This window comes from Micropterus dolomieu, linkage group LG22 (assembly GCF_021292245.1).
Source record: "Micropterus dolomieu isolate WLL.071019.BEF.003 ecotype Adirondacks linkage group LG22, ASM2129224v1, whole genome shotgun sequence".
Taxonomy (NCBI): Eukaryota; Metazoa; Chordata; class Actinopteri; order Centrarchiformes; family Centrarchidae; genus Micropterus; species Micropterus dolomieu.
The window spans coordinates 13785681-13804603 of record NC_060171.1 but is presented as its reverse complement, the minus strand read 5'-3'; the positions used below and the strand labels follow the sequence as shown (position 1 = coordinate 13804603).

At 39.7% G+C, this 18923-nt stretch overlaps 1 protein-coding gene across 1 annotated transcript in view; it reads right to left on the bottom strand.

Annotated features, from left to right (window-relative positions):
• Positions 1–5124: 5124 nt before the first annotated feature.
• The window catches only part of cd82b (CD82 molecule b), a 28261-nt gene continuing 14462 nt past the window's right edge, over positions 5125–18923 (bottom strand). The window contains exons 6-10 of the mRNA XM_046037843.1: positions 18209–18283; positions 13079–13177; positions 11094–11267; positions 9724–9807; positions 5125–8100 (exon numbers count right to left, since the gene is read on the bottom strand). Of these exons, the coding sequence (XP_045893799.1) occupies positions 8023–8100; positions 9724–9807; positions 11094–11267; positions 13079–13177; positions 18209–18283 (510 nt within the window). The 3' untranslated portion in view covers positions 5125–8022. The remainder of the gene's footprint in view (positions 8101–9723; positions 9808–11093; positions 11268–13078; positions 13178–18208; positions 18284–18923) is intronic.

Sequence of the window (18923 nt, the reverse complement as noted above, 5' to 3'; positions counted from 1 at the left end):
CACTGAATGTGCAGATAGGATAAATAAATCACAGACAAGCCCTCTGGAGAGCAGAGAAACTGGCTGGAACGGACCACAGGGAAAAAAGAAGACATCTGGTGGAGGAGCTGGAGCCTTTCTAGTGAGGAGAAAATTAATTATAGAAAGAGATTAAGATACGACACCGACTAGTACTGGAGCCACTTACATCAGCTCTTCATAAAAAATAAATATTTACACCTAGTAACTGCCAGTGGTATTGTGCATTTTATTCCACTACATTTATTTGACAGCTTTAATTATTAGTTACTTTACAGATTTAGGCTACATACAAAACATCATTTTATAAAGGGGTGCATTGTTAAGGATTAAACTACCCAATAGTATATAAAAATAGGTTAAAATTAGCACTACATTGACTAGCCACAACTGTAAAATGATACTCTTTTACAATGGCCATTGTAAAATGGCTTTAACAACTAATGCATCAGTAATAATAATAGTTGTAGTACAGTAGTATAGTACAGTACTCTCACAGGGGTAATTTTTCAGCATTAAGAGTACTTTTACTTTTGCTAATAATTTTAACCAACTTTTACTCAAGTAATAGTTTCAACGCAGGACTTTTACTGTTGTGGAATATTAGAACCAACAGAGAACGCTAACATTAGCTCACTAATGATCCATTTATAATGAAGGGTAAAAGGGATAAAACGTTAATATGGTTGACGCATCTTACCCAAGACTTGATAAAACTGTGTTTAATAATGATATAAAAAGTTTTTTCCCCACAGAAATAACACAACATACCTCAAATTACAAAATGTTATGCCAGTACGTTTGCTAACTGTTCCATGTTACAACACCAGCTACACCAGCTAGGGTGACCAGACGTCCCCGTTTTCCGGGGACAGTCCCCGGTTATGGTGACCTGTCCCCGGAAATGTCCTAATCATAGACTGTATAAGGTGTTAACAGACCTGAAATCACATTTTACATAGTCCCAGAAAGACTGGACAGCAGAGCTTACAGGTGTCATGCCGAAAAGTTATTGTCCGCCAAAAGTGAGCAACATGTTAAAGCCGTATCACCCAGTTTATGGCTTACAGCTTCTTTTATCTGTTTATGGTTATTTCTGCCCTGAAATGACTTGATTATATTTATGAGGGTTATATTTGACAGATTATAACTCAACTAGTAAGTTTTACCTCTTAAAATACCTTTAAAAGGCCAAAACAACACATAAAATGCAGTATTCTACTTGCCAAAAAGGGATTGCAGCCTCTACTTATTGACTGAAAGGTAGATTCTGCCTTAAAATGACATACTGACCACCAAACCAAAAATGTCCCCGGTTTTCATTTCAAAAATCTGGTCACTTTAACTTTAGCATAATCAGATATCACACTCATTCTAAACTGCACACACACATTTCTCCATGTGTGCCTATATGAATAAAACAAATTCATATCTACATTCACAAAGGATTGACAGCAATGTTTAATATATAATTTATTTAATATGGTGCAACAGATGTATCCTTTCAATCAATTTACAGATTACTAACGTCTTAAGGGCTTAGACTTGTTTTTGTTTGTTTTAATGGTACAACTCCATTTAGAAGTTGCTAATAACTTAGCACACAAATTAAGTTGAGAAGTTTTTGAAAGGAAGTTGTAACAGTCTTCTCTTTTTGAGTTAAAATTAACCACTGACCAGAAGAAGAGATCACATCTCTGTCAGCCAACCAATTACTCGACTAAGAGAGAGCGTATGTTGTCTGCACATACTGTTAGCCAATTTTGGAGAGGCCGTTACATTTGTAGTCCATACACAAATGCAGCCATGAAAGCAGGAACGGTTGATCCCCTATCAACCCTGGACCAGATGGGATAGTGGACATAGATCCTATTAAACACTGTAGCTACTGCATTCAGTAGAGCAGGGGGGGAAACCCACATGCACTACCCTACATCTACAATGGTCAACTTTGGCAAAGTCAGGAAGACTCTCCAAACGGCAGAGCTTACTTTCTGTGTGTTTGTGTGTGTTAATGTGCAAGAGTGCGGTAGATATTGAGAGAAACAGAAGGAGATAGATGGATCAGGGAGTGAATTCAGGCGAAGGAGAAAAAAAAAGTGAAGAAGCGAGAACAGCCAACCGCAACAAATGTGCTGCCAGGCTTAGTATCAGGGTGACAGGTGCATTATCATAGGTTAATGAGAAGCCTAGTGCTGCCTGTAGCTTCAATCAGGGGCGCGCTGCCTCCACTACCACCTCCATCAATCAGATCAGACATAAACTCCCACTCAAGCACCAAGCACACACATTCACAAGCACACATAGACTTAGGTATATGCAGTATGCCAACACATACAGGCACACATACAAACATGCAAACACTCATTCAGTGCAGAGACATCTCATTAAAGCCTGTGGGGTACACTGATACAGCAATATTGTGGCTGTAATTTGGTACAAAAGATTACAGTGTGATTATGAGGTATTTATGGACACAATGAGAGATAATTAGCACCTCAAGCACAGCACTAAGGTGTGATCATCAAAAGATTATTTACTTAAAGGCCCTGAAAGCATTTTCTTCCCAGTCATATTTCTTATTATGGGTAACGGCATCCTACATGAATATCTTCAGCCAAACAATTAGTTTTCACAGGCTCTGATGGAAAAAGGTGACGTCATGTATTGCGCCAATCAGCATTTAGTATTAAGTATTAGTCAAGTGTCAATCAAAAGATGAAGCAGGCGTGATAGCTTTTTAGTTAATAGGATGTAGAGATGTTTACTTCTAAGGCTGCAACTATGGATTATTTTCATTATCAATTAATCTGCCAATTTCTTTCTAAAACAATTGATTAATCGTTCCATCTAACAATTGTCCAAAAATAGAGAAAAATGTCCATCAGTTTCCCAGAACTAAATCTGACATGTCTTGTTTTGTCAGACCAACAGTTGAAAAAAAAACAAAATTCTTCTGGCTTACTTGGTTTAAAAAATAATTTAAACAATGATTTAAAACCAGGTTTTTAGGTACTTAGGTAAAAATAGCCCAGTACATGTAAACGTTTTGCATTCATGTCAAGCTAAGTAGCATGTTTCCATCATAGGCAGCCAAGCCAACCAAACCAACCAAACAATCGAATAAATTCCTTAATTTTGTATACAGTAAGTACAGGACTTGAGTAAATATACTTAGTTACATTCTACCACTGGAAACGGGCTTTCTTTGCAAGCTGCTACTTATGTGATGTTTTTGTGAAATATGTAACTGGCATCCAGTTGTAGTTCATTTCTCCCTCAGTCCACACTTCCATCTCACCGGACAGGAGCGGAAACTGCGTGTTTTCACATACTCGTATTGCTGATGCTCACCAATGTTTTGCGAGGCAGTGGAGCTGCAGCAGAGTGATTTCAGAGGTCTTTACTCTCTGCAGGCCAAAGAGGCCACATGGAGAGGACAGCTTTCTCTTATCACACTGGATTAGCCCACAAGAGGAATAAGAGAGAAGGGTACAAAGAGGAAGAGAGAGAAAGGAAGGTGGCACTGAGTGTGAGGGAGTATATCATTCTTCGACTGGTGCTGGATACTACAAGCCGCTGGGCAGGAAATGAGGTGGAGGACACCCACTGACCTGCAGCCACTTGCCGCCTCTCAGCCTATCGCAGAAACAATTTAAACAGCTAATGGAACTTCGCTGATCCTCTTTCCATCTCTTACAGGGCCACTGTGACTCATACTGCTCATTTCTGATTAGAGCTCCTCAGGCTTATAAGTAATCTGCATGAGACAGGGGAAAGACCCAGATAGTTATGTTATTATACATCTATCAGATGGATATGTGTAAGCGAGTGAGTGCACACTGTTTGTTTATGTATGATCCCTGAGAGAGATTTAGAAACAGGAAGGCCAGTGAGGGTCTGTGCAAGAGGAAGGGAACAGGCAGATGGGTCAGTCTCCAGGTGGAGGTGGGGGGTCCAATGTGGGGTGACCAAAGGGCATTTGGGGATGCTGCCTGGACATGTTCATGACACAACGTGAACAGGATGCTGAGAGGAAGAAGGGCATTCGGACAACCACAGAGGGCCCCCCACCGTCATCTGCGTGTTGGATGAGCACCAATGGAACTAAACTGAGAGCTAACTGAAAACACACACTGATGTTTCAAATCTGCATATTTTTTAAAATAACTCTCCAGGTTACTTCATGCTTCCTGAACATGTGGCCTCGACATCTTCATTATTCATCCTTTTATTTCATTCAGTCTTACCTTCATCATCATCATCTATCCCACTTCGTCTGCCCTGGACTTGCTGATTGACAGTTCTATGAAAAAAAAAAACCCAGAGGCTTTCCTTGCTCGCTGTGTTTGGCCTGGTGTGTGTGTGTGTGTGTGTACGTGTGTGTCATCTGATGAGCACAGCAGCCCTACACTATCCTCCACCTATATAGGCCCACTTAGTTATTCCACAGCCTTCATATAAAGAAAAGTCTATATCATGTACATAAGGGCTTAACTTAGCTATTAGGGCAGCAACTACGATTATTTTCATTATCTGTTAATCTGCTGATAATTATCTCAATTCATCAATAATAATTTTGTCTATACAGTGTCAGAAAATAGTAAAAAAAAAATAAATAAAAAAAATCCAAACCTTCAGTTTACTATGACGTATGACAAAGAAAAGCACCAAATCCTCGAATTTGAGAAGCAGGAAAGAGAAAATGTTTTGCCCTTTTGCTTAAAAGATGACTAAAATGCTTTTCCAATTATCAATATAGCTATAACTGATTAATACAGTAATGGTTGCAGCTCTATAAGCCATACAAAATGTTTAGATAAAGTAACCATCATAATTTCCCAGAGGTGACATCTGTAGATTGCTTGTTTTGTTCTGCCAACAATCCAAATGTATTCACTTTACATTGATATGAAACAGAAAAGGACATCAAATCCTCAACTTTTAGCAGCTGGAACCGGCAAATTATTTCCATATTTGTTTGGAAAATAAAGATTACCACTTAAGTTTCAGCAAGAATGGGCACATTTTTACCTTCTAGAGGTGAAACAATGTTGTAGTAAGACTAGAGCGGATTTATCAAGAAACAAAAGACAGCAAGCTATATGGAATATTAATGATTTTATTGGATATACCTTAACTGAACCACAATTTTTCTCCTCATTTCTCCCCTCAATCATGAAAACTGATTCTGATTTCTGTAACTTTTTGATCATACGTCCGAGGGTCATACTGAAAGTGTTACTTTCTTAACTATGACTTGACTATGATGTCAACAAGATTATCCTTATGTCTTGTTGCCCTCGGTTGCCTGATGAAGATCTGAGTCAAAATTGTGCCTTTTTCTTAGTCCAATAATGTCTTGCTTTAATCCAATTTGTGGATTTCTTCCTTCACGTGGCCCACAGTTAGTGTTCTGAAGTCCAATATCATGTTCTAAATGAGAAATTGATGTTTGGCGCTTGAAGCACTCAGCATAGACAGAGCTCCCTGATGAGATGTGGCTGTGTTGAGTTACTTGAAAGCAGTCTCCTGAGAGAACACTAAGCTGTACTCATACTGAGGTTAAATGTCTTAGACAATAGTGGATTAAAGCAGCAAGGTCCGTGTGGTGACAGTGTTGTTTTGCTTAAAAGCAGTCCTGGTGAGTCAGGGGTGAGATATTAGCTTCTGGCATGACATGACATCATAAAGCTCCCTTTCCTTGATAAGAGTCATTGCACTTAAATCTTACGAGAGGAGCTCTTTTGTATTTGCTTCCGGAAAAATCCTGCTATCAGAGTGAAATAAATGGGATGTGGAGCTCTTTATTCTGTTCAGCCACAGGGTAGTTAGACTAATTTAACAAGAAAACACAAAGACTAAGCTGGGAAATAAAAAGAAAAGAAGAAATGAATTAGCTTAGGAGGTGTAAAAAGGGGAAGGTAGTGAAATAAGCAATTTCTTAAGAATCTAAATGAAACCCTATAATTAAACCTGCAGCTTCTACAAATCAGGCTTTCAAAAACATAATGAATCACTGAGGAGCAATCTTTCATTTTACACTTAAAACGCCATAACATACTAATTTTGCTCATCTTGTGCAAAAGCTTTTCTGTTGGAGCCTAGGACACTGTTGAACACATACTGCCATCTTCTGGCTCCTTTAGGTACAAAACCTGACAACTGACCAAGGGAAAGATTAAATACATAGTTGTTAATGTCTGTTGTTAAAAAAACAAAATGAAATAAGTTCAACTGATTCTAGTGTGTTCAGGTTTAATAGTTCTCAATAATAACAAGAAACGTTTGTTTTTCAAACATGGCTTACAGCTCCACGAATATTTTTTTAACTTTTTTGTAAAAGTGTAAAAATATCTTAAAAACACCATAAAAAAGCCTTCATCACTCATTTAGTTAAATTAATATTTGAATAGAACAGGTCATAAAATAGAGGCCGTAATTCTGACACAACTGACCAGTTGTACCCTCGTTTGTGAGATGGCATGAAAAACTATTAACCAAATAAAAGTGCAATCTATCCACAAAATACGAAATTAACCATAAATCCAACCATAATAGCGTGTTTGAAATGAAGTGGAAGGACTGATGACGAGTAGAGGAACATTTCTGTGAATCATTTTTAGCAAGGATAGCATGGAATGATGAACAGTCATTTTCTGTTCATAGCGGCTTCTGAAATATGCAGTATTATAATAAAAATGCTAGTTTCCAACATTTTCTCTGCTCTTGCAACCAATAATATAAACCAGGGAAAATTACTTCAGGGAAAATAAACCATGACGCAGAGAAGGGAAAATACATTGCGGTCACACAGCTGCCGTTTTCATGTTATTGCTATGATTTTATCAAAATGACGGCAGGTGTAATGAGCTTAAATAAATAAGTTTGGGGCAGGCGCTATGGTAGGTTGATCTGTTCACAAATTCATGCTACAGAGATTAAAATATAGCGATAGAGAGTGATGTCAGATTCATTCTAAGGGTAATTTCTCAGATTCAGACCAAAATAGTGCAGACGAGCTATTGCTGTGCTCTGTACATCATCAACAACTGACAGGAAATGAAAAACAATTGAACTCTTAAAACAAGAGCATGTGGGTGACAGCTTCTCATATAAAACGCTGACCGAGCACTGAAGTGCCATAATCCCTTACCAAAGTCATATGTACAGCTGTAAAAACAAAACAGAAACGACATGAGAATATAAAAAAAAGAACAAGAAGAAATAAAATACTCACTCAACACATCATACACACACTTACTTCATGCAAAACTAGTCATTTTGTTAAGCTACTCGCTACCAGTCAGACACACCCGAGAAAAGGACAGGGACATGATTTAGACACTAACAGATGATGGATAGAGGGAGGGATGAGGAGGAGGAGGGCTACTGAGTACAAGGAGCTGATGAAAGAAGCCAAAACCTCAACCTCATCAGCCCTGCCCTGGGCCTCTCCTCCACCCTCTGCACCAAAAATACCAGCTGCAGCATCACACAGTGGTATTAATTTCTTGAGAGCGTCTACCATGCACCCACCCTCACCCTCTTGTCTCTCTCTCATCTCCATGCCCCGGAGTCAGAAGATTCTCCGGCTCTCAGCTCACCAAATGTCACTAAAGTGCTCTCTACTACTATGTTAAGCACTTCATTGAGGTCAGCCCAGGAAAACAAAACAACACATATATGAACATTTAAAAAAGAAAAATTACAATAACATCATAAATGTCTCCTTAAAAAAAACAAAATGATAACGCAACAACGGTAACTTGTGGACTTACTTCCACCAAGCTTGATTGAGAGGTGTGTGTGTGTTTGTGTGTGTGGGACATACGGGGCGTGAGAAATTTGCACAGCTGTCAAGGCAGGAGAAGCTCAAATGGAGGCAACAGCTGTCTCAATTTGCGTGTGTGTGAGTGTGTTCTTAAGAATGTGAGACAAGGAGAGGGAGACAAAAAGAGTCCATCCATCTGTGTGTGGTGTGTAGCTGGCTCCGTCTTCAGCTCAGTACTTCGGTACTTTGGTATAATCCTCCTGGACGACACTCTTGCACAGACACATGGAGAGGATCATCCCAAGGAGCTGGAGGAAATGGAGTTGTCAACTTAGTAATCAGGGAATATGTAGTTACTCCTCATCACTCCACGCAGATCTGATGTTTGTTAGTCTTCAGTGGAGCGGAAGCTTCAGTGATGTTTAAGTCACTTTGCTAAGTCTGTTTTAATTGCACTTTGTTCTTATCGATACACCAACTTTTCCACCTGAGCCAAGTGTTTTTTCAAGTTTTTTCCCCACTAGTCTTTCTTTGTTTTCCACAAAGGTTATGTAATTCACAAATAGAAAATGCACATAAAACAGACTACTGTATCATGTATTTTTTCCAAATCTGTGTTAAAACAATGCTCACAAGCTTTTATGTATGTTGAAATCAGGGCTGCAACGAACTAAATTAACATCATAATCAATTAAACTACCAATTATTTACTTAATAAATTGCTCGGCCTATTAAATGCCAGAGGATAGTAAAAAATGCCCATTAAAAGTTCCCCGAAGGCCCAAAGTGATTTCATGCAAGTGTTTGTTTTGTCTGACCAACACTCCAAAACCTAACAAGACAAGGCAAAGAAAAGCAGCAAATCCTCACCTTCTGGAAGCGGGAACAAGAGATTACTCAATCATGAAAATAGGTGCTTGTTATTTTCATGTCAATCGACTAATCGTTTGATCAAGTAATCGTTTCAGCTCTAGTTAAGAGTTTTTGGTTTGCTGTAATCGCTCCTCTAATCTCTCCTCTCCATTGCGGCAAGAAAGTGGCCCCTTCCTCACTGTAAAAGATGGGAGGACAAAATCCACACTCCTTGTTCTGGGTAAAATTGCATTCCAAAGAGCAGCTTAAGTTTATATGAGGCTTCAGAAGTCAGATTTTGACAAACCTAGCTGGTAGTTGGAAACAAACCCACATGCAACTAGCATGAGATATCTCTTCACCATGGCTCAGCAAGGAAACACCATCTGTGGACGATACCCTTTTGATTTTGTGAGGGAACAGTTCAGTATTTTGGGAAATATGCTTATTTACTTTCTAGCCAAGTGTTAAGTGCTCTCAGCAAGAAATCAGAGTACTTTTAAGACATGACATTTATGAGATACCAATCTCGTGTCTCTTAGTTAAATGTGAAGCTGGAGCCAGGAGATGGTTAGCATAGCTTAACATAGCTTAGCTTAGCAAGACTGGAAGACTGGAATATGTCTACCAGCACCTCTACAGCTCAAAAATATAAGTGTGAAAACAACACATGGTTTTATGGAGAAGTTATGTACAGAGTCAGGTTAGCTGTGACCTTAACTGGCTGCTGGCTGCAGCTTCATATTTAACAGGCAGACATGAGAGTGGCATCAATCTTGGCAAAAAAGCAAACAGGCACATTTCCCAAAACAGTGAATTATTCTTTTAACTCTGACTTTTGCCTCATATGAGCTTTGGCTGAACTAAGAATACAGTTTTAGCGTGGATTTTGTCCCCCAAATTTTACAATGGAGTTGCGTCAGGGAGGGATTGATTCATAGCCGGTATGAACAGGAGGAATGATAACAGTGAAGTTCTTTTGACATGCAGTGCATATGGCATATGGAGAATATGATATTAAGATATTCTTGAAAACTAGAACTCATCCTTTCATGCTAGTCAGAGGGAGAGATAGATACCTCCACTACTGCCACACCGACACAGATTCCCAGAATAACGCCACAGTTTTCCAGGAGCCATTTCTCCACGCTAGTCATACAGCCCTAGAGGAGAGAACCAGAGAGGGAGAGAGAAAGAGAGAAAAGTTAAGAAAGACAGTTGGGGGGTGGGGGGAAGCAGAGGAGAAATGAATGGCTTTGTGATCCCTGCCGGACATGAGCAGAGCCTTTTCAAAACACAACTGTTGGCTTTGGACTGAGTCAGAGAGGGGAAGAATAACACGGCTTAGTTGAGCTGAGTAAAACAGTAGAGTGAGAGAGAGAGAGTAAAGCTTTGCTGGTGTTTGAACAAATCACACAGCACAAACAACATGCCTCAGCAGTCCATATTCACTGTGCTGATTAAGAACGACCACACCAAGCTGGCAGAGTTACGCAACACGAGTCATACCGACTTACGTAATGAGAAAAGGTGTAAGGTCTATGAGGAAAATGCAGGCATGCTCTAGTATTTTTCACCCAGCTGAAGTAACACGGGACAGGGTCTGTTGGCATTTACAAATAAAATGTTACCATTCATGTGAACCTCAGTGGGGCTGGGTATTACAGAAGACAGCGCGCATTGTGTCAGGTAAGACTTCCTGTGACTGTCAAAACATTTTAGCGCTCACTTACTGTCCGATGTCGCAAACCTTATCATAAAGACTTAATGTTGAGCCAACAAGAGATTCAAATACATTCAAATGCGTTATGTTCGCTTTTGTTATGTTCACTTAAAAAGGTACATGTACAGTGAGTCTGCAGATTGCAACCACCTAAATACCGCTCGCCTCACTCGCAAAAAACACAAAACGCCCTTTCAAGAGCCAGTGCTTGCTTTGTCTGATAATACTCTAATGAAAACATACTTACAAATATTTTATTCCATTTCTGCCAATAGATCCTCCCCGAAATGTTACACATTGGACTTGGAAGATATTGCGTGTGAAAGCGAAATTGGCTGAAATATTGAACTATGATTTTCAAGAAGTCTTTATAGTAGATGAATCATGGCTGGTCATCAACCAAAATTTCAACACAGTAAGAACCTCTCAAAGACAGTGGTTGGTTCAGCACAGTGGGACAGACTGCAGTTTCAAACAGTGCCTGAGTGAGCGAGTGACCACAAAAATGATGAACCAAGTGGGCACAGTTGGAAGGATTTTACAATTAATCACAGAATTATGCTTCTCTATAAAAAAATATGTATTTGCATATACTGTTTGAGTAATGTATGTCATGATGCCAGACTGAACCGAGATGGGACAATAGGATAAACAGCTGTTCAGTAAAATTCACAATTATGATTTTGAACCTTAGTGCAGAAACAGCACTGCAGATTTTAGATGTACCGTTTGATAGATGGGCGTGCCTGCAGACAGGTGCTCACACAGGCCGACATGCTTGATGTCCGTGCCAGGCAGGGACTCATTGCGACAGGAACATGGGTAGAGGTTCTGGGAGCTGTTCTTGATCAAAATGTTCTCAGACCAGTTGCCCGGACTAGTCCATCCACAGCACTCCATCTGGTGATATGAAAGAGAGGGAGGATGTGAGTTAAAACATTAGGAGATAAAGAGAAAGAGCAGAGCATGAAAGAGCAGAGCATGGAGTGAAAACATGAAAATACAAAAAAGATGAAGGCAAAAGTAGCAAATCTATTGGCTCAGTGTACGAGCTCTTCTATTGTGGTGTCTGAGACCAATCTCTTCTTGGCTACTGTTTGCTTCAGAAAGATCAGTGGGAAAGAGGCTTGGAAGGAAAGAGAGAGAGAGAGAGAGAGAGAGAGAGAGAGAGAGAGAGAGAGAGAGAGAGAGAAGGAGGAAGGAGATAGTGAATAAAATGCATAAACTTGATAACAGCATGGAACAAGCTTGCTTCAGAGCCATTTTTATTTGCTATGCTCTGACTAGTTTAATGAGTCAGTCCATGCAAAGGACAAAAAAAAGAAAGAAAAAAAAAGCCCAACAAAATCCCCCACATTTCCTCACCAGTCATGCATTTCATTTCAGTCTTATGTGCTGAGATTCTGAGATATCCTTCTCTGAAACCTCTGCTGCCAGCCAGAAAACAACAGAAGTGAATGGAATTTTGTTTGTTTTCCTCAAAGGATTGAAACTTTAAATTAGTAAAACTCAACGTCTTATTGAAACTTCTCAGTTATTCAGGATAAACGCATATTAAAAGTTTACATAGGGACTATTTCTTCAGTAGATTAGATGCAGTAGATAGTTCAGATGAAAACTGTTCACTGTGTGGTCTGTGGGTTATCTTAAGTGAGCCTCAAAGTTGCTGTTGAGTAATTTAAAAGTTATTTTTCAATGTTTGAGCACCCTTTATAAAATGCCAATCATGTGCAATTGTATTGGGGTGGAGGCAGAAAACTTAAGAGACTAATTTCAAAACCTAGGCACATAAAACCAAAACTACCTACTTATAAAAAAAAAAACATAAAAAAAATAAAAAAAGAGTTCTTGTAACGTGACGTTGAAGCATGGCTCTGTATACTACGCTGAGTTTGTGTCCTATCACTTGGACCATAATTAGGGGCTACCAAGCTTAATTTCTAGTCAGAGATATTGATGAAAAGAACTACACACAAGCGTCAACAGGCTCCACCGCTGGCCAGTTACATGTAAATAAAATCTAACACCAATAATCGATTTTGTTAATTTAAAAAGGAGCTGTACAGTTTGTTTGTATTTGGTCCCATTTTCCAATGAACTGCTCCAAAACGTGCAAAACTAGCTTATTTAGGCAATTTAAATCATGAGACTGAAGTTTTCCTGTTCTTCACATTCTGCCGACATTGTGTGGATGCAGCATTACAATAGAAAGAACATGTGACCAGTACTGAAAGGTTAAAAGTTTAATTCACATGGGAGACACCCATTCTAAAAATATATGCACTCATGTTACTCTAAGAGTCACTTTAGATAACAACTCTGACCAAATGTCATATGTTAAGGCTCGTGCAGACTACATGACTTTCAGCGTCGGCAGATCACCGTGCTGTTCAGACTACACATGCCGTCTTATGAAGTCTTGAAGTCGTGGCGTTCACACAACGTGACTAATCTACGCAAGCTGAATGCGGCTGTGTCACCGGCTGCTTATCAAACTAAAGGGGTATTAATGGCATGCAAACCGTCACTTTATTGAAGCAAACTTGTTTGATACATTTAGTTTATTCATTTCAATTTTCAGCACTGCAGAAAAATTGAAAGGCTGGATTTCATCTGTTAAGAAGCACTTAAGAAAACGGCTATTCAGAATGTTCATTACATTAGACCTGTATATACCTGTGTGAGTGTGTTGGTTAAAGAAGTCAACTCACCGTCCTCTGAATGTAGTCCCAGGTGTGCTCTGTGGTCCTGTTCTGGCCAGTGTAGTTGATTATCATGCCCTTTATGATGTTGGACATCTCATATTTCAACTGGGAATGAGATGAGAATATACCATCAACAGTGCAAGTGTCAGACCAATACTGGTTACTTGTTTTTAGTTGATACAAAATACTATAAATAGCTGTACATATATCAATATGCGGGTGCATGTTTGTATGCAAGCCATAAAAAGAGTCAGATTGCCCACATTGCAATCTTTTGTGCACAGTAGAGAGACAGTGTTGAAGAAAAGAAAACAAACACACCCATGCTAAATATTTTTTGAAAATTTACTAGCAACATCTGAACTTAATGTTTCTTAGGGCAACACCTCGGGTGGTATTGCCCTGCGAATTCCCATGCTGGGCTGAAACATTGCACAATGCAGCTCAGCAGGACCATGACTCTGTTTATGTGTGAGACCACAGAGCAGTGGCAGCAATGTATCTTCAGAGCTCTGAAGGAGATGAGTGACCGCCTCACCCTATTCTGGGAGAGAGCACCACCCTGCCCTGTGGTGAGCCTTAAACACAGGGAGCGCGTCTAAAGCTACAACACGCACACGCTCTCAGCGATACACACAAACATACGTATATGCACATGTGCAAGTGCTGGAGGGCTAACAGTTGAAAGGGCCTCCGCCTATCCTGAGTCACGCAGGTGTGAGGTTTATCAAGGGAAAGGCGTTTTATGTCCTGAAACCGGTCGAAGAGGTTTCACACAAACACATTAATGAATTTAATTTTAATGAATTTAATAAGTCATTTAGCTGTTATCCAAAGCGACTTACAATTGCAATATATATCAAAGGTCAAGTGCCTCTGGAGCATGTGGATGCACGTGGATGTGTTTTATCCACTACACCATCACCACGCCAACACATATGGCTGGTTCTATTTTTTAGGCTGGTTGCCATTATTAATTTGACCCCAGATTCAAAAGAACAGGTTTTAGAGGAAAAACCCAGGAGGAGAGTTAAAACCTTCCTCTGTCTGACGGTCACCTCCATTTATGGTGTATTCTGTAACTTAAAAAGTGCTTTTGGTGACCTGTTAAAGATGCCTGTTTGTTCCACAGATGTAAAACTCACAAACAACGTGATATTTGGATGTGTTCTATAATATTCGATGCATTTCTGACATCTGTCCGCAATGGTTTTTTTCTTGGTTTGGTTTCAAATGTTCTTGTCTTTTTTAGGTGACTATCACATCACTTGTGATTTGTATTTTAACGTATTGGTTAGGCAGGGTCTTGAGCAAAACTATCCTCTTGAAAAGTGTTAGTGTTGTTGCTGGGTGTTGTTGCTGGCTGGTTTCTCCAAAAATGTAAAAACAACCTAGCTTTTAGCTTTTAAAAAATTTTTTTTTAGATAATCCACTGATCTTTTAATGATTTATTTAGCTTAAGAAGTAGGAGAGTCACACGGTTTGACAATCTTTGGTTTGTTGTGACCTGTCAGACTCCTCAATAAAAGTGTATGTGCGCCCAAAAGCCAAAAATGGCGCACGCCAAAAAATATCCAGACTTATAAAACCGTGCGAACGCACACTTGTTAGCAAGTTCCCTTTATAAATCACAATCTACTTGAAATGTGGCGCATGTGAAGGAGCTCCATGTCCGACCCTTCAAACGCCCATAGTTGCCTATAAATGGTCAGTGAAACACCCCTCATTAATATTAATACATACTGATTGCAGGAAGAAAAGGAGCCAAAATCTGACAGAAAAGCTACAAAATGAAATTTAACTCAGTGTGACACCGACGTTTCTTTTGGTGAAGCTGAAGCATGTTGTTTGGTGGGTAAAAAATGCACTTTCACACAACGCTTGTGCACTGGAGGAAAGGGGGCACCAGAGCTTCACCCCCTTATAACCGATCTGCAGGATGGGGCATCCCTCTTTTGAGTAGTGACGTCACTGACTGGAGGGACACACACACACACACACACACACACACACACACACACGCAAGACGGGATGACCCAGGTACTAATTTGGATTCCCCCGTTTGAAAAGAGATTAAACCAAATGCATTCTGCTTGTGTTTGAACATTTATTTAGGCTACCCAAACAGTGCACTCAGTTAATGAGGCTGCCGATGAGTTAAAAGAAATATGACTTGTTGTAAATGACATAAAATAGCGTTATATTTCCATAATGTGTTTTTACAAGCTACGCATCACATCCACACGATGGTGCACAGCGTTTGGCTCAAAAAGGCAACACACATCTGATAACAATAGGCAATATAAAACTATGCACTCGTATTTGCTCATCTGACACATTGAAAACAGCATCAATTTAAATGTACTTGTCCTCCTGTTCACCTTATGTATGAGAATAAATTGCACTGCATGCAAGTAGGCCTATAACTTAATATGATTCCTGATTAAACTGTCCAACATATTTGAGGTGTTCTTTTGCACAAACAGATACAATCAGGTCCATAAATATTGGGACAATTCTAATCTTTTTGGCTCTATACACCACCACAATGGATTTGAAATTAAACGAACAAGATGTGCTTTAACGGCAGACTTTCAGCTTTAATTTGAGGGTATTTACATCCAAATCAGGTGAACGGTGTAGGAATTACAACAGTTTGTATATGTGCCTTCCACTTTTTAAGGGACCAAAAGTAATGGGACAGATTAACAATCATAAATCAAACTTTCATTTTTAATACTTGGTTGCAAATCCTTTGCAGTCAATTACAGCCTGAAGTCTGGAACGCAGAGACATCACCAGATGCTGGGTTTCAGCCCTGGTGATGCTCTGCCAGGCCTCTACTGCAACCGTCTTCAGTTACTGCTTGTTCTTGGGGCATTTTCCCTTCAGTTTTGTCTTCAGCAAGTGAAATGCATGCTCAATCGGATTCAGGTCAGGCGATTTACTAGGCCATTGCATAACATTCCACTTCTTTCCCTTAAAAAACTTTGGTTGCTTTTGCAGTATGCTTCGGGTCATTGTCCATCTGCACTGTGAAGCGCCGTCCAATGAGTTATGAAGCATTTGGCTGAATATGAGCAGATAATATTGCCCGAAACACTTCAGAATTCATCCTGCTGCTTTTGTCAGCAGTCACATCATCAATAAATACAAGAGAACCAGTTCCATTGGCAGCCATACATGCCCACGCCATGACACTACCACCACCATGCTTCACTGATGAGGTGGTATGCTTTGGATCATGAGCAGTTCCTTTCCTTCTCCATACTCTTCTCTTCCCATCACTCTGGTACAAGTTGATCTTTGTCTCATCTGTCCATAGGCTTTTTTAGGGGTTGTTTGGCAAACTCTAATCTGGCCTTCCTGTTTTTGAGGCTCACCAATGGTTTACATCTTGTGGTGATCCCTCTGTATTCACTCTGGTGAAGTCTTCTCTTGATTGTTGACTTTGACACACATACACCTACCTCCTGGAGAGTGTTCTTGATCTGGCCAACTGTTGTGAAGGGTGTTTTCTTCACCAGGGAAAGAATTCTTCGGTCATCCAGCATAGTTGTTTTCCGTGGTCTTCCGGGTCTTTTGGTGTTGCTGAGCGTTCTTTCTTTTTAAGAATGTTCCACGTTCCATGTTGGCCACACCTAATGTTTTTGCTATCTCTCTGATGGGTTTGTTTTGATTTTTCAGCCTAATGACGGCTTGCTTCACTGATAGTGACAGCTCTTTGGATCTCATATTGAAAGTTGACAGCAACAGATTCCAAATGCAAATAGCACACTTGAAATGAACTCTAGACCTTTTATCTGCTCCTTGTAAATGGGATGATGAGGGAATAACACACACCTGGCCATGGCAGCTGAGCAGACATTACTTTTGGTCCCTTAAAAAGTGGGAGGCACATATACAAACTGTTGTAATTCCTACACCTGATTTGGATGAATACCCTCAAATTAAAGCTGAAAGTTAAAGCACATCTTGTTCGTTTAATTTCAAATCCATTGTGGTGGTGTATAGAGCCAAAAGGATTAGAATTGTGCCAATGTCCCAATATTTAACCTGACTGTATCTCCGTTTGTGTTTATTATCCTCAGTCATGGTTTGTTTTGTGCGCCGCAAATGATCTTAAATTATGTTTTTTTTATTGCGCACTTCAGGGAAAATCAATCAAATTATTATTTAGAAAGGCTTTAAGCTTATACTACTCAGAGGTAATATTTCGATATATTTTACACAGTAGTAGGCCTATTCATTCCAGTTTCATCCTTCTGCCATGTGAGTGGCCGTTTCTCATTTCTCCTCTTTATGTGCGGACACATGGTTCAGAGTTTACTTATGGGACGCACATTTTCCCGTCAAGTTTGTTTTTTATAGATCACAACCTTTGCTTGGGAAGTGGCGTACGCACGTTTCCAGCCCTGTTTTGTACGTACCCACCGTTCATAAGTGAGACCCCTGGTGAGTTGGTGATCCTGCCTGTAGGGGGCACCGCTTTATCAAGGATTTCGGTATAAAGTGGTTTCTGGGGTGATAATTACGGTCTTAAATGGGGCAGTGTTGGACATACCAATATAATGTGTCAGAATATGACAGCAACGTTACCAACATTCATTCAGCATTCATTTGTTAGCACTCTCCCTCTAACATAAAAAAAACAAACAAAAACCCCGGAGGGGGAGCTGAGCCAACAATGGAAAAATTCAGTATTAAGAGCCTGCCTTCTACTTCCTTTACAGTTGTCACACATCTCCTTCATCTCACTTTCTACCAGCATCCAACGTCACATCAGTGACAAACTGACACCCTCTCACTTTCCACTCGTCAAGGTACAAAACTGTGATTCATCACAGGATGCAGGGGGCTCATTAACAAGTTTAGCTAAGACCTAAATGCAGCCAGTCACACAACTGAGGAGACGAGAACCATGAAAAACCAGTGGGAGGGAGAGGACCTGAGAAGAAGGGGTAAAATGGTGAAAAAGATAAAATCAGGACAGAGTACAAAAAGTGGAATAAAACTAAGAAGACTAAAAAAAACACACTGAATAGACAAGAGGATAAATTATGAAGAAGTGAAATTAACAAAAACGGGAAGAGCGAAAAGTAGACTGATTAAGTACATTAAAAGGTAGTATCTTACCCGATCTCTTTGAAAGTAAATGAGAACTCCAGCAGTGACCTGGGCGATGAGGATGAGCAGGAGGCAGGTGAAGTACTGTGGAAAATGTCAGTATAAACATTTACAATAAATACTTTTAAAACACTGGCAACACTGCAGGAAATCAATAACCTCCTATTACTAATTATGTAAAATTAAATAAATAAAATAATTTAAGCAGATTTAATCGAAAGTATCAAATGACAATGTGAAAACAATGTGAGAATGTTTAAGGTGTTGCTCGTGGTGAATAACCTACAGAGAATTATCACCAGAACCACTCCCCTCAGATTTTTCCAGCTTTATAGCGAGTTTCTGCTCTTTGTGCAGCTGTCAGGCCTACAACCTCAATGTTTTGGTGCAAAAAACCCTCTGTACACTACCTATGACTAGCTGGTGAACATAGTGGAGCATGTATCAGCTAAAGAGCCAGATATTTCTCTCAGGAGTTGGCGGAGACCAAAAACAGAGTGAAAAAATAGTTAATATTGGACTTCAGGTGGACATAAACACAACTCCAATGCAACTTGTATGCGTAAAGAATAAACTATTTGCTAACAAGTTGATCATATCAACTTTGCCGATAATTTGTGTTCACAACTTGTTTCTATCCAAAAAGTCAGTTATTGCAAGTAAAAATAACACATTATATAACAAACTAGCAGACAAGAAGATTAAACACACTCTTGGGTAGATT